Source organism: Mytilus galloprovincialis, chromosome 9, assembly GCF_965363235.1.
Source record: "Mytilus galloprovincialis chromosome 9, xbMytGall1.hap1.1, whole genome shotgun sequence".
NCBI classification, from domain to species: Eukaryota; Metazoa; Mollusca; class Bivalvia; order Mytilida; family Mytilidae; genus Mytilus; species Mytilus galloprovincialis.
In genome coordinates, this window is record NC_134846.1 from 28,333,790 (window position 1) to 28,354,179 (window position 20,390).

Consider the following 20,390-nt stretch of genomic DNA (forward strand, 5'->3'; position numbering starts at 1 on the left):
AAAAAGTTGGCAAATCTGGTCATTTTCTTATATTTTGAGAAAATTTAAAATAGTTTTAAAAAGTTACAACTCATTTGGCCTAAAAAATAATCCTTAATGCCCAGACCCCTATAAATATAAACCGAAACCTGAGATGGTGAATGATTCGATCTAAACATAGGAATGGAAATATCATTAGATGAAAGTTTATTTATAATAAGCAGATGAAATATGTTGGAGTACACTATGATCGAAACCATTAATTTTTCTGTGCTAGTCAACTAGTTTAGATAAACAATAAAAGTGTTTAGTTGCTTTAAAAAATCCAGAACAATAATAGAAATCAAACTACTTATTTTCTTTCACGTCTAGCATAAAATTTTAAGACAAACTTGAAAAATTCTAATTTGTAGACTTTTCAATGGCCGCCAAACGATTTTGCATATAGGTTAATATTTAATAGTAATTTGACCGTAAAAGTAAAGTTCGAATATTTTAATGCTTATATGATCATGTTGTGCTATTAATAAAAGCAAACCAATTGGTTTTTGCGAGATTGTCGCAATCTGTACCAAATGACTACATATATCAAAATAACCGTATCACACAACACTTTTACTATCTAAATTGATAACCTTTTAAGAGATAATTATAAAAACCCGTAATCACTATTAATTGTGTAGATCAAATTTCCCAAGTTCATTTATCGATGAAAAATGGAGAGATCAAGTAAGTGATATTGAACTTCGGTCAGTTTTTTTTTTTAAATTCATTATTTCGTTAAGTGGTTTCCTTCTATTATTTTGTAGTAGTTAGTGGTTTTATCATTTCAATGGTGTTGCTGTTAACACATGAAAAGATAAAAAAGCTGGAAAGTTTGTGCAATTGAAAAGTCAACCAATCTAATTTTCTGGTTTCTATTCCTTTTTTTTAACGGAAGATAAAGGATTTTCCTGTTCATTTTTTGTTTGGGAAGTTTTAATTTAGTGACTTTAAAATCAAAAACTTTGATTCAAAATTATGACCAAACCGATCACTGGTTTAAAAGATATGACATAGTTAGCTTTTTCGTGTATGGAAACTTCAACGAAGAGTATTACGGACATGCTTTTCTTCTGTTTATTATATCAAACATTCGAGAGTAAAAACCCAGCAATAAAAGAATACGCTTCAATATAGGCCAGTGGTAAAGGCAAAGCATATCATACAGAATGTGTCAATGCTGACAGAGAACATATATACTAATTGACTAAATGTTTTAGGTGACGAATGAAAGTAAAAGGAACTTAATGTGGTACTCTAATAAGAATTTATGTCTGATCTGAATTGAATCGTTAAATCCGATGTCCTGTCTAGGTCCAGTCAAAGAATTCGACTCTCTTTGGAGTCCGTCGATGGCATGGTGTTAAAATTCTGTCCCTATCAAAAATGCCATAATTTAACAGTAAAGGTAAAATATGAAAATAAGAAATGTGGTACGATTGTCAATGAGAAAACTATCCACAAAAGTTCAAAAGAAGTGGATGTAAGCAATTACAGGCAACCGTACAACCTGCAGCAATTAGAAAAATCCATACCGTATGGTTGGCTATGAAAGGCCCCGACATGAAAAATATGAAACAATTCAACTGAGAAAACTAACGGCCTTATTTCTAACATTTGAAACAATTTACGAAAAACAAACATAACAGACATGAACCAACGACAAGCACTGAACTTAAGGCCCCTGACTTGGGACAACCCGGTCTAACTGCCTTGCAGAACCTACTAATTGTATTAACTGTTATTTTGTGGTCGGTCTGCGAATAATTGAAATATCTGTCGTTGGACGTTAAGCAAGCATCAATCAATCAATCAATTAATAGGCAGATAAACTGAGGAAGTCAGAGATAAATTAACCCTCTTCATTCTGTAGTATGCAGAAGAGGTAAAATATGCTTTTTCTTTTTTCTTCCCTTCATTTTAACCCACTGAAAGAACGATGCAAATGACATGTTTGCTTATTACAACTATTTTTTCAGGTTTTCAAGAAGACCAAATTAGTTTCTTTCATGCGGACGACGGCGAGGATATTGCTGAATATATTAAAACGAAGCTTAGTTCGGAAATATACCATATAGCAGTGACATTATATAACATAACTTTGGGAAATTTACTTAACATTATTCAGGTGAAATGTGTACAAGTTATATTCCTGACACCGGAGGTTCATGCACAAATGCTTGAAGGAAAGATGGAGTCATTGTTATCAAACTTTGTTGGTGCTTCAAATCTGATAATGCTACATCATCCATTAATCGAGTTGGATAAAGAAGACAGACAGAGAGCTATGAGTGATATTCTTCCGCAAAGCACCTCCTTGACATTCATACCATTAGGACAAAGTGATTATGATTTCAAGAAAGCTTTGTTAAAAATTGTAAAGATTGTTGACAAACCAGAATCACTTCCGGTTCTGAAACAATTTACATTAGCACCAACACAAATCTGGAATGTAAGTTTATTTAAAAAAAAAAAGAACAAACTAACAAATATTGGCTTTCAGAGATAACTATATAAGCTTTCTTTTGTTCTAATCATGTTGTTTGCAAAGTGGTTTAACTATTATTTGTGTTTTTTTTTTTAATTTTTGCTTTGGAGAAAGGGGCCGTTGTGTGAGCGGTTCCAAACGTTTTACTCTTGAAAAGAACTTATAAAACTGATTCTAGAAATGTATGATAGTCCCAATGAAAACGGTATCACTTTATCGTTTAAATGATGTTACAAACATTTGCTTGTTTATCTTTAACCATGAGTGGTTGTTTTTTTCAGACAAAAGATGAGGTTTTTATAATTTTAAGAAAAGTATCATCTGTAGAAAAAGTAGAAGTACAAATAACGGACTTTGCGTTAGAAAGAAAGATTGAAAATATCAGACAGATCAATACTTCAACCTTTGCGTTTAGTCCTTCAGGTAATTCAAGGATGTACTTAGGTGAAATTAAATAAATCCAAAATTTTAAATTGATATTATTGCTTTAGTTAAGAATCAAAATAAGCTAATTTACCTTGTATTGTATGCAAAAACACCAAAGAGTCCGAAAATCTGACACAAATTTCAAAACCTCACCAAAGTACACCCTTAAGTTTGAATTTCAATACTTTTTACTTTATTCTTCTTGGCGAAAGCCTTACCTAATAACGTGACAATAAAAAATAATCCAAAATTTCATTAATTTAACCTTTATTCAAAGTTTGAAATGCCAAGGATACATAAATATATGTGAGAGAAAAAAGCGGTCCTACTTAACAAATATATACTTAAAAAAAAATGATCAGATTTAAGATTTACATATGTCTTCCAATAAAGACAGGTGGCAGAGGAGTATATTGCATCATGGCTGACATGTCTCAAAATTCAAGCCTTTGTTGACTCTTTTTCAACAGATATAAGAATATGTGGTTTTAGTGACAATGAGACAACTCTCCATTCAATTCACAATGTGTAAAGTAAACCATTATATATAGATCAAAGTATGACCTTCAACACGGAGCATTGGCTCACAACGTACAGCAAGCTATAAAGGGCCCCAAAATGACTACTGTAAAGTATCCAAACAGGAAAACCATCGGTCTTATTAATAAAAAAAAAAATAGAAAGAAGAACCCCTATGAACTCGAGGCACATAAACAAACGACAGACAGGCACCAACCTTCACCCTAACTTGAAACAGTATAAAATAACAAAAATAGAACAGCTATAAAAATTTAAAATTAAAGCGGCTGAACACACAAAAAAAAAAAAGTAAATTTACACTGAACGAATAAATTTGATCTATGACACAATATAAATACATCCAGATTATGATTTTAAAAATATTTTAAAGATCTGGTATCGTATTTTAGAAGAGAAGAAATTTGTCTTGCTTTGTGTCTTATACATGTATGAACATCAGTATACAAATGTTGCCTGAAATCCATACAGATTGCACCTCCATGTCCTCCATCTACACAATTTAACAGGAATCTTGTTTACAATTTCAAAATTAAACTTCTACTTTAACATTAATTGATGTATTAACAATGAATTAATAAATGCACAAAATATAAATGATATAAGTATATATTAGGATTTCAGCAGTCAAAATGAACCCGAATAAATCCTTGTTGTTTAATTAAGTAGCTATACCATTGATAGTAAAAGTAATCAATTAACCATTAAGAGATGTCAATGTTATATTAAGGTATTGCTCCTGGGAGGAAAAAGGTTGAAGTTTTTTTGAATGGTAAAACAGTAGGACGAAGTTACCTTAATATAAAATCCAAAATTGAGATGCTGAATCGTCTTTTACACGAAGTTGTCAATCCTATTGAACTTCTTTGCCAAACATTAAATATCGAAACAAGATCACGAGAATGTGTCGACCTTGAACTCAACGATATATTTACAAATGGTGGATCGAATCCACTGTCTGAATATGCGAATGAAAACTTCGATTATACTTCAGGTTTGTATAGCGAATAAGCAAAATATTTTAAATCAGCAGAAAGTTCTTCAAAATATATAATTTTTTCATAGTAAGACAGTAATGTAAGATAAAAAAAACCACCAAAAGACGGAAGATACTAAGAGTAAATTCAAAACTCGTGAGTTTCACGAGAAACTGATAACGTACACTATATAAAGCACTAAAGTTTGTTTTGGTTTGGGCGTTCTAGATAAAGGATCATGAAGTAGAGCGCTCCAAGCTCACTAAAGTGTTATTTTCATCGACGAAAACAATATAACAAAAAAGACCAAATACTTCAAAAGAACCTATCTAAAATTGCGCGAGGTTGATATGATAAAGCTTTATAAATTTCCTTTCTGTTATCCGATTTATGGACTTCTGTGTTCCATATAATAACATGGTCACTTAACAAAAAATGTCAAGTTAAAATATTATCCAAGCAACAACGCATCACAGTGGTCGCTAATGACAGATTGAACAAATAAGATATAAAATATTCAGACCACAACGTTCTTAAAATAAAAATTGATTAATTTGAGCTTAAGATTAATACAAAAGAATCCATGACAAAAACGCTTGAAAATAGTTTAACACTAGTAAACACTACACGTACATGTACTATATCGGTTGAATATAACATACATAACTTGCTTCCTAATACAGATATACACAAACAGAGCGAATTACCAACATTACTTCATTTTGCTGCAAAATATGGTTTAGAACAATTGTGTATTACTTTATTAACTTTTCCTGGTGGAAGACACGCATTGAAAATAAAAAACAACAACGGAAAAACACCATACAAGTTAGCAATTGCAGGGGAATTTACACATCTTGCAGACAATATCCTTGTAAGTAAAGAATTACTCATGACATTTATTAAGTAACTCAAATCATAAATCAAACGGTATATCTGGAAAGCATTAAAGACTGAAAATAAAGAAAATATAACTGTAATGTGTTGTATCTGTGTGATATTTTGCGGTACACTTGTTGGGATTTAATAGAACTTATACAATTTGTTGAACGCAGAAAGAAAATAGGAAGTCTTTTGATTTAGGTTGGTCCAAATTTTTTGTCATAGTACGCAGATACGGTAATCTATACATAGCATGATTTTTTTCAAAATGTTGGTTTCTGGATGAATGTCATGAATAAGTTTTCCAATTTTTCTTGATTGTTTTATTTGGTATGTGCTTCAAGACAGGACCTGACATGTAAGCTAAATACAGGGGAACTAACGCCCAATTCGATTGAAGTAAATGTTCCTTATGGGTTTTGAGGCATATTGGGACACAGAAGAAAATATTGATAATTATTTTGGTATAACTTTTTATACGCTCCGAGCATATAGTTCTTGCTCGGTTGTATAGTGTTTGAATGATAATTCGAGGATCCTATTAAATAACACACTTATAAAGGATAAAATAAGCAATGGTACATAATTTATTTGTTCCAAACACTGAATCCTTGAAATAATTTTGTTTCTCAAAAGTGTGAGAAGCGTAAGTTCGCATTGCCATTCTTTCAATTCTTTTTTTAAACTTCCAGCTTGAATTTGATGTCAAAGAAGAGAATGACAACACATCTGAAGATTCGGAGGGTAAGCATTGTTTTTATTGAATAATGTTGTGATTAATAAGAATGTTCTCTACTTTTGTTTTTGACTTTTTGTCAGATATTCGGAATCCTAGTCTTATCAATTTATTGCCATATAAGTTAATATATTGTAAAAAAAAATCTTTTTTTTGAAAACAATGTTATTTTTCATAATTTTTGAAAGAAAAAAGATTGCAATTTTCAATGTAAGAAACATTTAGAGAGAATCATTTCCCGTCAAGTTTTTAATTGGTTTTAACTCAATCATAAATTACAAGGGCACGGAACTTCAATTTGTTCTGCATTTTAAGTTCACTATTCACTATTCACTTTTCACTATTCAAAATTCATGAATAGTGAACTGTGTTTTTTGCACTATTCACTATTCAAGTTTATTAAATTGAATAACTGTAGTATCTACTTGTATATATACACATTAGAAAAAAGATGTTGTATGATTACCAATGACACATACATTAAAAGCTTCAGGTCACCGTACGGCCTTCAGCAATGTGCAAACCCCATACCGTATAATCACAAATATAAAAGGAATTCAAAAGAGAAAACTAACGGTTTAATTAATATTCTTCTAAAATTCTTTCATAATTACCGATAAACAGAATAGGTAGTTTCGTTTTTGATACTGACTATATCATGTGGAATATCTTAACTCGCCCTAACGGGCTCGTCTAGACAATATATCGGAATGTCCTTACTGTCATCGCGATGTAAAAAAAACATCAGTTGCAAAAGGCTTTACTCATGAGATGCATACATATAAAAATCCATATATCAAAAACATAGAGGGAACGTGGCCGGGTACTTGTACATCCCAACAACAAAAAACACTTAGTGCAGATCTGAGAGTTCTCTCAATTGACAGCTATTTCATAGCAAATTCTAACTAATAAAAAAATGCATCTAAGACTGAATTATCAATCAGTGCAGATTCAACATGGATTAAGTGTTAAGATCATAGAAAAAACATGACATTGTGCAATGCCAAGATACAGGAATCGACAGATTGTAGATCAATGTGAATGGTATTTAATTTACTGATAAAAAAAACTTAATACGTATACCAACAATAATTCAAAGAATTAATGGCAGCGTTGAATTGGTAACCTTTTCAAATAAGTTTTTTAAAGGGTCGATAAGTTGGTTTGTTTTGCTATAATTCGATTAAAATATACTATCAGCTTAAAGCTTTGAGGCTTAGTATTATATAGTGTTAAGGTAGAAAGAGAAAGGATATTTGTTAGGCCTATCACATTTTAATGTCTAGAATTATTTATCTTTTAAGTAAAATTGCACTTGATCATGCATCGAAAACCCACTTCTAAGGCATACCTAGAAATTGTCGCACTCAGTTTGTTACATATAGTTCTAGAGGATGGGGTCCACTTTTATTCATAAAGCATTCAAGTGAGCATTCGTTTCCGACTCAATTCACTATCGAGATGTTCACACTAAATGTAATCCGCCGACTTAACTGTACACTTTGTGTCAGGGGAATCAAAAAAATATTTCTTTAAGTGCCAATAATTCTTTTCATATTCTAAAAAATGTACACAACAATATATAAAAAAAGTCTATAAGAGGTTATATACACAAATAATGAAAGTTTCGTATAAAAAACTAGGGGTGTTTTTCTCAAGAAGACTCTAATAATAGCACTAATAGGGTAACTGTATCATACTACGCCAGAATACCAAAAAAACAACAACAACAACGACGAACCCAATCTAAGAGAAAATACTTCAACAAGAACGTTACGATCGAGTTTTGAACCTTTGAATCCCCTAATTACGGGTATATCCTATATATCCTCAGAAAGCTAATAGAATGAGGAACAAAAGCTATGTAGGGAATATGTGGCACAGATGCGATTTAAGGGGTAATAGAGGGCCCGAATACCAAAAACGTCCGAATCTAAGGAAAAATACTTCAACAAGAACGTTATGATCGAGTTTTGAACCTTTGAATCCCCTAATTACGGGTATATCCTATATATCCCTAGAAAGCTAATAGAATGAGGAACAAAAGCTATATAGTGACACAGAAGCGATTTAAGGGGTAATAAAAGGCCCGAATACCAAAAACGGCCGAATCTAAGGGAAAATACTTCAACAAGAACGTTATGATCGAGTTTTGAACCTTTGAATCCCCTAATTACGGGTATATCCTATATATCCCTAGAAAGCCAATAGAATGAGGAACAAAAGCTATATAGTGAATATGTGGCACAGAAGCGATTTAAGGGGTAATAAAAGGCCCGAATACCAAAAACGGGGATTCAAGGGTTCAAAACTTGATCGTAACGTGCTTGGGGTAGCTTTTTTTCTTAATTTCGACCATTTTTATATTCGGGCACTGCAATACTACTTAAATCGGATCTGTGCACTATATTCACTATATAGGTTTTGTTTCCCCTTCTATTACCTTTCTTAGGATATATAGGATATACCTGTAATTAGGGGATTCAAGGGTTCAAAACTCGATCGTAACGTCATGGGGGAAGCATTTTTTGTTCTAATCGGCCGTTTTTAACATTCGGGCGCTCCAATACCCCTTAAATCGGATCTGTGCACTATATTCACTATATAGGTTTTGTTCCCCCTTCTATTTCCTTTCTTAGGATATATAGGATATACCTGTAATTAGGGGATCTGTGCACTATATTCACTATATAGGTTCGGCTTGTTGAAGTCTTTTTATTAGGTTCGGCCGTTTTCGGTATTCGGGCGATCCATAATACAGATATCCTATTAGTTAGTGCTATTATTAGATTTTATGATATTGGAAAATGAGATTTTGAAATTATTGGCACTTTGAGACATGATTACTCTTTTGCCCTCCCCTGACACATGGAGTACCGTTTAAACGGTTGATTTCATTTGATGTGGACATCCCATGCCGGAAACGAATGCGCATTTTAATGCTTGATTAATAAAAGTGGACCCCACACACCCATTGAAATATATGTAATAATTGTGACAATATGTGCGACAATTGTACCATAAGCTCCTAGATATGCATAAGTGGATTTGAGATGCATGATCAAGTTCAATTTTACGTAAAAAATAAATAATTCTAGATAAAAGGGATGGGCATAAAAAATATCCTATCTGTTTATACCTTAATACTATATATTACACAGACCTCGTATTCTAATCGAATTCCTATAGCAATTCATTACAGACATTACACTCAACAAATCAACTTAACGATCTTTGAAATAAACTTATTCTAAAAGGTTACGAATTCAACCCTGTCATTTATTCTTTGAACATTGTTTATATTGGGATCAATATTGTTTTTAATAGTAAAATAAATTCCATTGATCTACACTCTGATGATTCCTGTATCTTGGCATTGTACAATGTCATGTTTTTTTCCCTCTCTGTTCTTAACTATGTTGGATATGCAATGATTGATAATTTAGTCTGAGATCCATTTTTTATTAGTTGTTATTTTTTTTTTGAACTAGCTGTCAGTAATTGAGAACACACTCAGATCTGCACTGAGTGTATTTTTGCTGTTGGGATGTGCTAGTACCCGGCCACGTTCACTCAGTGTTTTTGTTGTATGTATTTCTCCTCATATCTATCTGTTGAGTGAAGCCTTTAACACTGATTTTTACATCGCGATAACCATGTGGGCATTCCGATGCATTGCTACAGCAGGAATTCTACTTACGTAACTTTTGTTTTTGACTGGTAACCGATCTATAAATTCGGGGACATTATCGAGTGCAACATAACATTCCCTATCGTCTGTGCAGAGTATACTGATTTGTATCACTACAATCAGAGAAATATATATAAAAGATATTAAGAAGTCTCTGCTACAATATAATAGTTATTACGGTATGGTTGTTTATTCATCATTCACGCACGAACTTATCGTAAAAAAATAAATATTTCTTTGTACATTAACCTTACTTTCATGCGTAGAGATGTGAGACAGGTGCTTGTGACCGATCTTCAGTAATTCAGTACTTTTATTACAGTTGGTTCTTATGGTGTACTGTTATACCACTATCCTAGGTTAGGGGAGGGTTTGGATCCGCTATCATATTTTACTCCGCCACATTCCGTGTGTATGTGCCTGTCCCAAGTGAGTGTCGTTTCTTCGTGTGTTACATACTTTTTTCTTGTTCATTCTTTTGATAAAATAATAATGCCGTTAGTTTTCTCGTTTGAATTGTTTTACATTGTCATTTCGGGGCCTTTCAAAGCTGACTGTGCGGTAGGGTCTTTGTGCATTTTTGAATGCCGTACGGTGAGTAGCTGTTTTAAATGTCTGTGCTGCTCTTGTAGAGAGTTTTCTCATTGGCAAGCATACCATATCTGGTTTTTTTTTCTCATTTTTACATATACAAGTTGATACTAAGTTTATTCAATTTCATAAACTTGAATAGTGAATAGTGCAAAAAAAAACACAGTTCACTATTCATGAATTTTGAATAGTGAAAAGTGAATAGTGAATAGTGAATAGTGAACGTACTTCAGCCCGGTGATTTATTGCAGTCTTTTAAAAGCTTGTTATTTTGAAACAGATGAGCATGCCTTCTTTTAAAGTATTGATTTTGTCCTCAACCGAGGTTACCTTTTCGTTTAGCCAAGTCTTAACACATTTTTTTTTCTTTATATTGTACTAACTGTCAATTTTTAACCATACCGGTCGTATACATATTAATTGAAAATATCCATTATATGAACTATAGCATAAAACCAAAGAATTTTTTTTAAGTTCTAAAAGTGCATCATATGTCATTTTATTCTAAGCAGATAACGGTGCTTTAATGTTTACTTCGAATGCAATTATTCCTTTTATTAAGAACTTTGATGGCACAGACAACCATTTTTTAAGTTCCGTCTAATGATGTGGACATACAAATTATTAACGGGTCCAACTTATGCCATAAAGAACAACTGTAACAAATATTAGCCAATGCCGAACTATTTAAAAAAAAATACGTCAAACTAAAACTTTACAAGAAATATATTTAAAGACTATAACATCTGAAAATATCTTTTTTGTTTTGTTTTGTTTCGTTGAACATTTCCATACCACCCATATCTCATTTTAGGCAAATATTCTTTTTGTCTGGTAGCAATGAATTTATGCATTAAGCAAACGCATTACAGTTTAGGTAAAAAAAATAATTAACATCTGTTCAAATAAGGTATTGACGCAATTTTCTTTGTCGTTGAAATTTATAACAGATATTCATAATAATGCAAGATATGCATGTTCATTTTATTTTGCAGACCATTATGTTGCTATGGATGCTATAAGAGGGGACAGTAAGTAAATTAACTTTATATTCTACACATCATCTTTTTCAGCTGATCTATTTTTAAGTATTTTACTTCATTACATATGCTTGAAAGAACGTTAGTGTTCAGATTAATTTTACTATTCTGATGCTCTTTTGATTGTGTACCCCTTGAATTATTAGCACAACTGTGCCGACTTTGACACCGAGTGTACCTAGTTAAGATTTACTGGGAAATTAGCATGAAAGTCCCGTTTCTATATTATTTGACTGTTAGAGATGAAAAGGGTAGACAGTACGTGTTATGAAAGAGGGACGAAAGATATAAAACAGTCAAAACAAACTTAATAAAGCAAATATAAGTTGACACATTCTTTTTAACCTCCCAAAAAGATTTTTTTTTCTAAATATACCAATGGAACTGATTCGCGTACTAAATCTATTAGACAATTAATATGTTCCTTTTATACCTAGGTACAAACATTTCTTACAGTAATTTATTGTAATATATATATCGTTCAGTCTGTTAAGTGCTACGAGCTTGCTCTCTCTGTAATTGTGTTTATTATTTATTGCGATCTAATTTGTTGATTAATTTGTTCTTTTGTTATCATTCTGCTCAAAGTTATTTTTTGTTTACATGGACTGATTTTATTGGTTTTTATTTTATGAAAATTGTGTTTATTATCAAAACTCATCTGCATGTTCAAATTAAGTCAACAGCAACATACAAAAACTGAGGAAATGCATGACTTTCAAAAAGAGGGAGACCGTAACCAAAATACGGAACCCCGTCATGTGTTGTTTATTGTTATATCTTATTGATTTTTTTCTTAATAAGATAGGTTGGTTTACTCTACGATATTTGATTGCATTTGTTTAATGTTGTTCTAACATCTTCAAAAGACTTGAAGTCTATTTTCAGCGCGACATAATCATGATAATGTATTTCAACCTTTTGTCGAAAACTGTATGTTGCCTTCTTAGGTTTTTGTTTGCTGGTACTTTTATTTGATTGGTAACTGTCTCATTGATGTCCGTTTTTTTTTCGTTGGGTTGATGTTCCACAAATGTTTACTTCACATCTTCCTTCAGCATGTTTAAGCGCCTGTCAGGGGTTCAGTCTATTGAGAACTGGGTGGTTGTGTCAAACATTTGACATCGTTTTTGAATTATTTATTACTTGTCTAAACGGGAGGCTATTTGGAGTTAGACCATTAATGTAGGTGCTAGTATAGGTATATTACTGAACATAAAATGGGAACCTCCATATATTTAGTGCAATTGTGTCTTTTTCGCGCAGTCTCATTGGGGTCACTCGCACTTTCAATTTATCACACGAAATTTGCCTGTTCTTGATTATTCTATAGCAACATTTCAAAGACTTTTTTCCTCTTAAAGTCTAGACTTGTAATTGTAAAAATCTTTATGCTGTTTTTCCAATGTATATATATATTTATTTCACTTTTTAGAGAAGGAAAAACCAGTTTTACCTAGAAGAAGTAGCCAATTATCTGATGTATCAGTAAGTGTGTATAAAACATTTACATATACAGTACCTTAAATATCCTATTTAAACTTTTTCATAATTAAAGGTTAATTAATATTCTTAATTTTTTATTTACTGAAAACATGTTTTTCAACAAACAATCGACATCCATATGCTATGTAACAGTGTTCCCCATCTTGCCGACGTTATCCATTATACACGATTTAGACTACACACAGGCGCTTTTCAGGAATATGAGAAAAGCTAGTATTGTTCTGTAAGTCAGGTTTAGCTATACAGATAATTGCCTCCCGCTGAAGAATTAAATATGCCCTCGAACGTCAAATACACGATACGTACAACAGTTTAGTATTCTTCATATATTGACGTCTAAAAATTGACATTAAAGGTCATTTAAGAACAAAACTTAACGCGAAACGAGATACTTCCGGTTTTGAATGATTAATTTTCTTTTTCTATGGAGCAACATTCCAGTTACGATCAGCAACAGTCTCGAACATGCCTTTTCAGCGTCATTTTTAAAAATTTAACATTCGGTCACGCTTTTTGGGTAAGAAAATGTATACGATCGATGATTTACGCATTCGGTGAGGTCTGAGGATAATATATAACAGTAAATAAAGCGATCTGATATTGCTCGATCTTTGAAAAAATGTTATTGTTCTTTGATTTTCGTTATCTCAAAACAAAGTCCCAAGTGTGCACTGTGTAATACGTCCCAATTTAGTTTTTCGTATTTCCTTCTTTAAATAAGGATGAAATTGCAATATAATCAATTTTAAAGTAAAGTAGACCAGTTAAAGCTAAAATGTGAGTATGTCTGTATTTGTTAATCAGAATTCATGAACCCTTGAATGTGAAATTGTTCATAAATTTGAGTTATAACCAATGAAGTTTTCTGCAATGTTGATATGATTTGTCCCACAATAAGTACACTACCTTGTGAAAATATTAATAAAAAAAAAAATCGTTTGCGATATTTCAAACTTGCATTTATTGTCTAAATTACTGTGTTCTCGGGTCTACTTGATATAACTCAACATCGTTATTTATAGTAGCATGATGGTTTCACGTGTGAAGTAGATCTGACAACACTTCTTATATGTTCGACAATAAAAAAGAAGTTTTTAAGTTTTTAAAATTCATAGCTATTTTGCAGCCAGCATTATCATAAAATGCTGCTGTCAAAAGCTGTATTTTTTTTTGGTATCAAAAGAGTAATTAAAATCAAAATCATAAAAATGTGTTCCTAGTCACGATGACCTGTCCTTGAAATTTCTTTATAGCTCGCCTCTTATGTTAAGACGTTTTGTAATCCAAAAGGAGCAGCGAGAAAAGATTATATTTATTAAACGTTAACACAAAATGATTCAGTTCGACAATTGTAGTTCAAATAAAGAGTGAGTGATGGAGCATAGTTAAACAAACTAAATCAAACGGAAAATCTTTTACAGCTCGACTACACTAGTCCTTATGCCAATGTTAGTATACGAGAAAAGCGGAGGATCAACTCTGACCGACGTTCAAAAGTGTCGCAAGGTGAGACTGAGTTAAAAGACCTTTTCTTGAAGCAAGATTAAAAAAATCAATATACGGAATGTACATGCAAAAAAATAGTTTGATGCTTTATCCAACGAAAAACCGAGGTTGCAGTTCCATTGAAATGTAAAGTGGTCCATGCCTATGACTTATCTCGCCTGAAGCAAAATCTTTCAAATTCAGCCATACATTACTTTGTCCAAATTATGCGTTTGATCGTTCGAATGAACAGTTGTGGCGACACAATTGCACCAACAACATATCAATGTTTAAAATAAAAAATCTATGCATTGTTACTAGCGATTTTATGATTTCAAGAAAAATATCTAAACGTTTTTTCGCTTAATTTGTGTTTCTTTCACCTATAAGCAAACGCAAAGTCATCATAAATTCCTTTTTAATTCGCTTATAATAAAAATGAGACAAACTGTTAGACCATTTTACATGCGCAAACAAAAAATTAAATTCCTGTAATATACAAAACCTAACTACAGACACAACAAATATACTCTATATAAAAGGTCTCGCTAGAAAACTATTATAGGTAGAGTGAGTTGAAAAGACTAAGTCATTATTCATAATCTCCACAAATATGGCGATATACGAAATACTGCGTCTGTGGTATATTTGAAGTAAAACAAAATGCTTATAATATGCACACTTTTAGTATATATGTAAAAAATCTAAATATATACAGTTTTATCTTGTTAACGGTACTTTGAACTATCCACATAATCATAGATTCTTCAAAAGTTTTTGAAGAAATAAAAAGACATTCTCAAAGATCCTGATGCTATGAATAATGGCAGTCACAAAACAACCGTTCCTCCATTTCAATAACAATCCTACCTAAATATCCAAGTATTCAAATGTTTTACTGAATTCAGGTGGTAGACAACTATATTATGGTTAAATACTATGACATTTTCAAAAGACGGTACATAACAAATTACGACATACTGCACTATACATGTATGTATATATTTTTATCTGTTTCAACAATTAGATTCTGGAGAATGGACAGATGATTGTTCTGGTAGCATAACTGATACATTGGACAAGGTGAGGTCATAACATATATATTCTACAATTATTGTCGAAAAAGTGGAAAGAAAGCTGTTTTTTAGCTCACCTGGCCCAAAGGGCCAAGTGAGCTTTTCCCATCACTTGGCGTCTGGCGTCCGTCGTCGTCCTGCGTCGTTAACTTTTACAAAAATCTTCTCCTCTGAAACTACTGGGCCAAATTAAACCAAACTTGGCCACAATCATCATTGGGGTATCTAGTTTAAAAATGTGTCCGGTGACCCGGCCAACAAACCAAGATGGCCGCCATGGCTAAAAATAGAACATACGGGTAAAATGCAGTTTTTGGCTTATAACTCAAAAACCAAAGCATTTAGAGCAAATCTAACATGACTAAAATTGTTCATTAGGTCAAAATCTATTTGCCCTTAAATTTTCAGATATATCGGACAACCCGTTGTTGGGTTGCTGCCCCTGAATTGGTAATTTTATGGAAATTTTACTGTTTTGGGTTATTATCTTGAATATTATTATAGATAGAGATAAACTGTAAACAGCAATAATGTTCAGCAAAGTAAGATTTACAAATAAGTCAACATGACCGAAATGGTCAGTTGACCCCTTTAGGAGTAATTGCCCTTTATAGTCAATTTTTAACCATTTTTCGTAAATCTTAGTAATCTTTTACAAAAAATCTTCTCCTCTGAAACTACTGGGTTAAATTAATCCAAACTTGGCGACAATCATTTTTGGGGTATTTAGTTTAAAAAATGTGTCCGGTGACCCGGCCATCCAACGAAGATGGCCGCCATGGCTAAAAATAGAACATAGGGGTAAAATGCAGTTTTTGGCTTATAACTCAAAAACCAAAGCATTTAGAGCAAATCTGACGGGGTAAAATTGTTTATCAGGTCAAGATCTATCTGCCCTTAAATTTTCAGATGAATCGGACAACCCGTTGTTGGCTTGCTGCCCCTAAATTGGTAAGTTTAAGGAAATTTTGCTGTTTTTGGTTATTATCTTGAATACTATTATAGATAGAGATAACCTGTAAACAGCAATAATGTTCAGAAAAGTAAGATTTACAAATAAGTCAACATGACTGAAATGGTCAATTGACCCCCTAAGGAGTTATTGTCCTTTTTTAACAATTTTCATAAAATTTGTAATTTTTTACTAACATTTTCCACTGAAACTACTGGGCCAAGTTCATTATAGATAGAGATAATTGTAAGCAGCAAGAATGTCCAGTAAAGTAAGATGTACATACACATCACCATCACCAAAACACAATTTTGTCATGAATCTATCTGCTTCTTTTGTTTAATATTCACATATACCAAGGTGAGCGACACAGGCTCTTTAGAGCCTCTAGTTTATTTTGTCTATCATGCGTTTTATTTTTTCTTTCATATAATGGATCGGTCATAGTCCATTGTGAAGTGTCTGTATTTTATGAAATGCAGAACTGTGTGTATATAATATTTATTTTTTGACGATGTATTATGAGAGAAAAAATGAAGGATACATACTTTGAAATTTTACTTTGTGCGAACTTGTTTTAGCATAAACAAGAACGAAAGGGGACATTTACATGAACATTATATAGTTTTGAAAAACGCTATTCAATTTGAAGCTTGTTGTTTACCCATCCATAGCACCTTAGATTATATCCAGTTTTTGATTGGGTTCGTATTGCTGAGTCTTAAGTTTTCTATGGTGTGTGTTTTGTGTAATATTGTTTGTCTGTTGGTTTTTATTTTTAACCATGATACTTATATCGTAACTACAATCCCGTTCCCTTTTCACGATTATGACCTACCGAATTAAGACTATTGACCGACTTTGTAATAACATGGGCAACACGACGAATGCCACACGTGGAGCAGCACATGAAATCACCCCCAGTTTTTGGTGGGGTTCGTGTTGTTGTGCCCTATTTGTGACATTTTGTTCACGCATCTTTGTCAATTTAATGGAATTTGATGCGACTGTCTTACAAGCGAGAGGTTTAGCGAGCGCTATAAAACCAGGTTCAATCCACCATCTTCTACATTTGAAAATGCCTGTACCAAGTCAGGAATATGACAGTGGTTGTCCATTCGTTTGATGTGTTTTGTCATTTGATTTTGCCATTTGATTAAGGACTTCGATTGAATTTTCCTTGGAGTTCAGTATTTTTGTGATTTTACTTTTGTCTTCCTTTATGAATTATAATGCATTTGTTTGTGAAAATTGAAAATGATGGTAAATTCAATATTATTTCAGTGACAACCGAGTTAAATGTTGAAATCATTACACTGCTGTCGAAAGATGAGAATAGTCAATAAACATGACCTTTTGATTAGTAAATATCCAATATTAAGTTAACACATTTTATATCATTTCCCGCCTTATATTTATTTTCTGGTAGTAGTTATTAAATATTTCGTTTCTTCGTTTGTTGGCGTTTGTTTTTGTAACAGTTCAGTGTTTCTGTTGTCCAGTCGTTTTCCTCTTATAGTTTAAATGTTTCCCTCGAGTTTGACCCATATTTGCTTTCGCCAAATCACTTAATGGCTATTGAACAGCGGTTTCCACAGTTGCTTTTATTTATTTAATATGTATTCACATTTTTTCAGGCAGACGATGATTCAACACCGACTTTACGATCTCGAACATCTTCTGGTGAAAAAGTATGTAAACACAATATAATACTAGTATTGCAAATTTCTAGGTATAATATATAAGATCTTTACCACTTTTTTTCTGTGAGGATCATAGATATTATTCAATAAAAGTCAAAATCGGTGACCGAATGGTCTAATTAGATCACCCATTGTATCATTAATGTGTACACAGAGGTTGTGAGTTCGAAACGTGCACGGAACTGGTACTATTGATATAGCCAAAAGTGATAAATATGACGTTAAACACAGTCAATTACAACAATCAATCACAATTTCAAAGTGTGATTAAAATGTAAATTTACCAATTTGAAACTGCAAGTTATATTCTCGTCCTTATAAATAGCATGTATTTATTTCACTTTTTTACTGAACGAGAAATCTTGATCTTTCATTTTAACTTCAAATTAATGTAAGTACAAAAGTGAATGTCGTGAGCAAAACCAGGTCACAATTAAATAAAATTATGACAAAAAACATCTAGAAAACGTTTTATGTGATAACTGAGCAGATACGTTTTTATTTGATAACCTTTATTGGATAAAATCAAGAACAAAACTTACGTTGTGTAAACTTTCATATTTAGGAACTTTAAAAAAAATTCAAACGTAATAGTTTTATCTAATAAAACAACTACGACAAATGCCATCGGGTAAACTTTCCATATTTAACTTCAAACAACACCTGTAAAAGATGAACATACAGCTTTTCTCGTATCTAAATAAGTAGGACCGCTGTAACCAGTGGCTAGTGAGTTGAGACACCGACACAACGAATCAGCAAACCAATTCGTAATGACGACAGTTATATTTATATAGTCTTAATTTCAGTCTTTTTCTTTCGTAAAGATACTTCAGAGCGTATGTTTCAAATTTGTCAAAGACACAACCCAATCTTTTTTCCACATCTATGACTATCATGAGTCTGATTGATAAACTCAGAAACCCAACTTGGAAGCTGAAACTGTAATTACTTTCTAACTTTACATTTTATCAATTCATTTTCGATTTATGGGTTTGATTGCCACTTTGTTATCTTGTGCCTCTTTTTTTGTAAAAGCGCGAGGTTTGGCTCACCAAAAAACCAGGTTCAACCCACCATTTTTCTTAAAATGTCCTGTACCAAGTCAGGGAAATGGCAGTTGTTATCTTATAATTCCTTTCATAATCTGTGTGTGTTTCATTGTCATTTGGTTTTTGTTGTACTTCAGTGTTTCTGTTGTTTTGTTGTTTTCCTCTTATAGTTGATGTATTTCCCTCGGTTTTAGTTTGTAACCCGGATTTGTTTTCTCTCAATCAATTTATGACTTTCGAACAGTGGTATTCTACTGTTGCCTTAATTGTATACATTAGAACATCGTCAAACTACTGTCGCTAATACCTTTAAAAATATAGGTTGATTAATTGTTTGCTCGTTTCTGTTTTGAGTATGAACGAAAAAAATTCACTGCTCAATAAGCAACAATTAAAATTAAACAACCAATCAATAATACGAGATAAAGTAACATTTAACAGTGCATTTTATATATTTTGTAGTTTCTTCAAATGTCTTATCGAATGACAAGATTATGGAAAGATGAAGAGGTTAAGTTACCAGAGACAACAAAACTGTAAACCATGGAATCGCACGCACAATAGGAATTAACGCAACCAAAACCCAGATAGACTCAGTACAACATCATGTTAATAACAGCCTTGTATACGGTTAAACATGAAAAATCAGTAAAGATATTTCCTTGTGAACAGTAAAAAAAAACAAGGTCTTTTGACACCACTAGTTATCGTGTCTCATAAAATAGAGGTCAAAAGAAGGATTGTTATATAATTGAAGTATACAGACTTATAATTATTATTCATTATCACTGAACCAGTATATATTTGTTTAGTGGCCAGCTGAAGGACGCCTCCGGATGCGAGAATTTCTCGTTGCATTGAAGACCTGTTGGTGACCTTCTGCTGTTGTCTGCTCTATGGTGCGGTTGTTGTCTCTTTGGCACATTCCCCATTTCCATTCTCAATTTTATTATATTTGTTACATGACTTTAAGACTTGTGTCCGTACTTAATTTGGTTTCGTATGCAAATAATTAATTATTATCTTTTTTGACGTTATTATGTTGATCTTTAAGAAGCTCATTTATCTCATGTGATTTTTATGCAATGATATCGTGTTTTCCTGCTTGTTCAAATCTAGGAAAACATTTTGATATACATTGTAGAGGAAAACACTACAGTAAACTTTCTAAAACCCATATATACAGTGATTAATCAACGATTCTTAATTATCTGACAATTTTAT

At 32.3% G+C, this 20,390-nt stretch overlaps 1 protein-coding gene across 1 annotated transcript; it reads left to right on the top strand.

The window, feature by feature from the left end:
* The first annotated feature begins 661 nt into the window (after window positions 1–661).
* Window positions 662–20,194, top strand: LOC143044739 (uncharacterized). The gene is made up of 12 exons (XM_076216864.1): window positions 662–708; window positions 2,001–2,473; window positions 2,791–2,932; window positions 4,203–4,466; window positions 5,133–5,323; window positions 6,024–6,075; window positions 11,348–11,383; window positions 12,828–12,880; window positions 14,320–14,404; window positions 15,411–15,466; window positions 18,049–18,102; window positions 19,629–20,194. The coding sequence occupies exons 1-12, from the start codon at window positions 696–698 to the stop codon at window positions 19,704–19,706; spliced, it is 1,497 nt and encodes a 498-aa protein (XP_076072979.1). The 5' UTR covers window positions 662–695; the 3' UTR covers window positions 19,707–20,194.
* The last annotated feature ends 196 nt before the right edge of the window (window positions 20,195–20,390 follow it).

Bases quoted from the DNA above. Each gene is read 5' to 3' on its own strand.
- LOC143044739 (XM_076216864.1), top strand. The intron at 2,474-2,790 runs GTAAGTTTATTT...TGTTTTTTTCAG, and splicing joins CACCAACACAAATCTGGAAT to ACAAAAGATGAGGTTTTTAT. The intron at 11,384-12,827 runs GTAAGTAAATTA...TTCACTTTTTAG, and splicing joins GGATGCTATAAGAGGGGACA to AGAAGGAAAAACCAGTTTTA.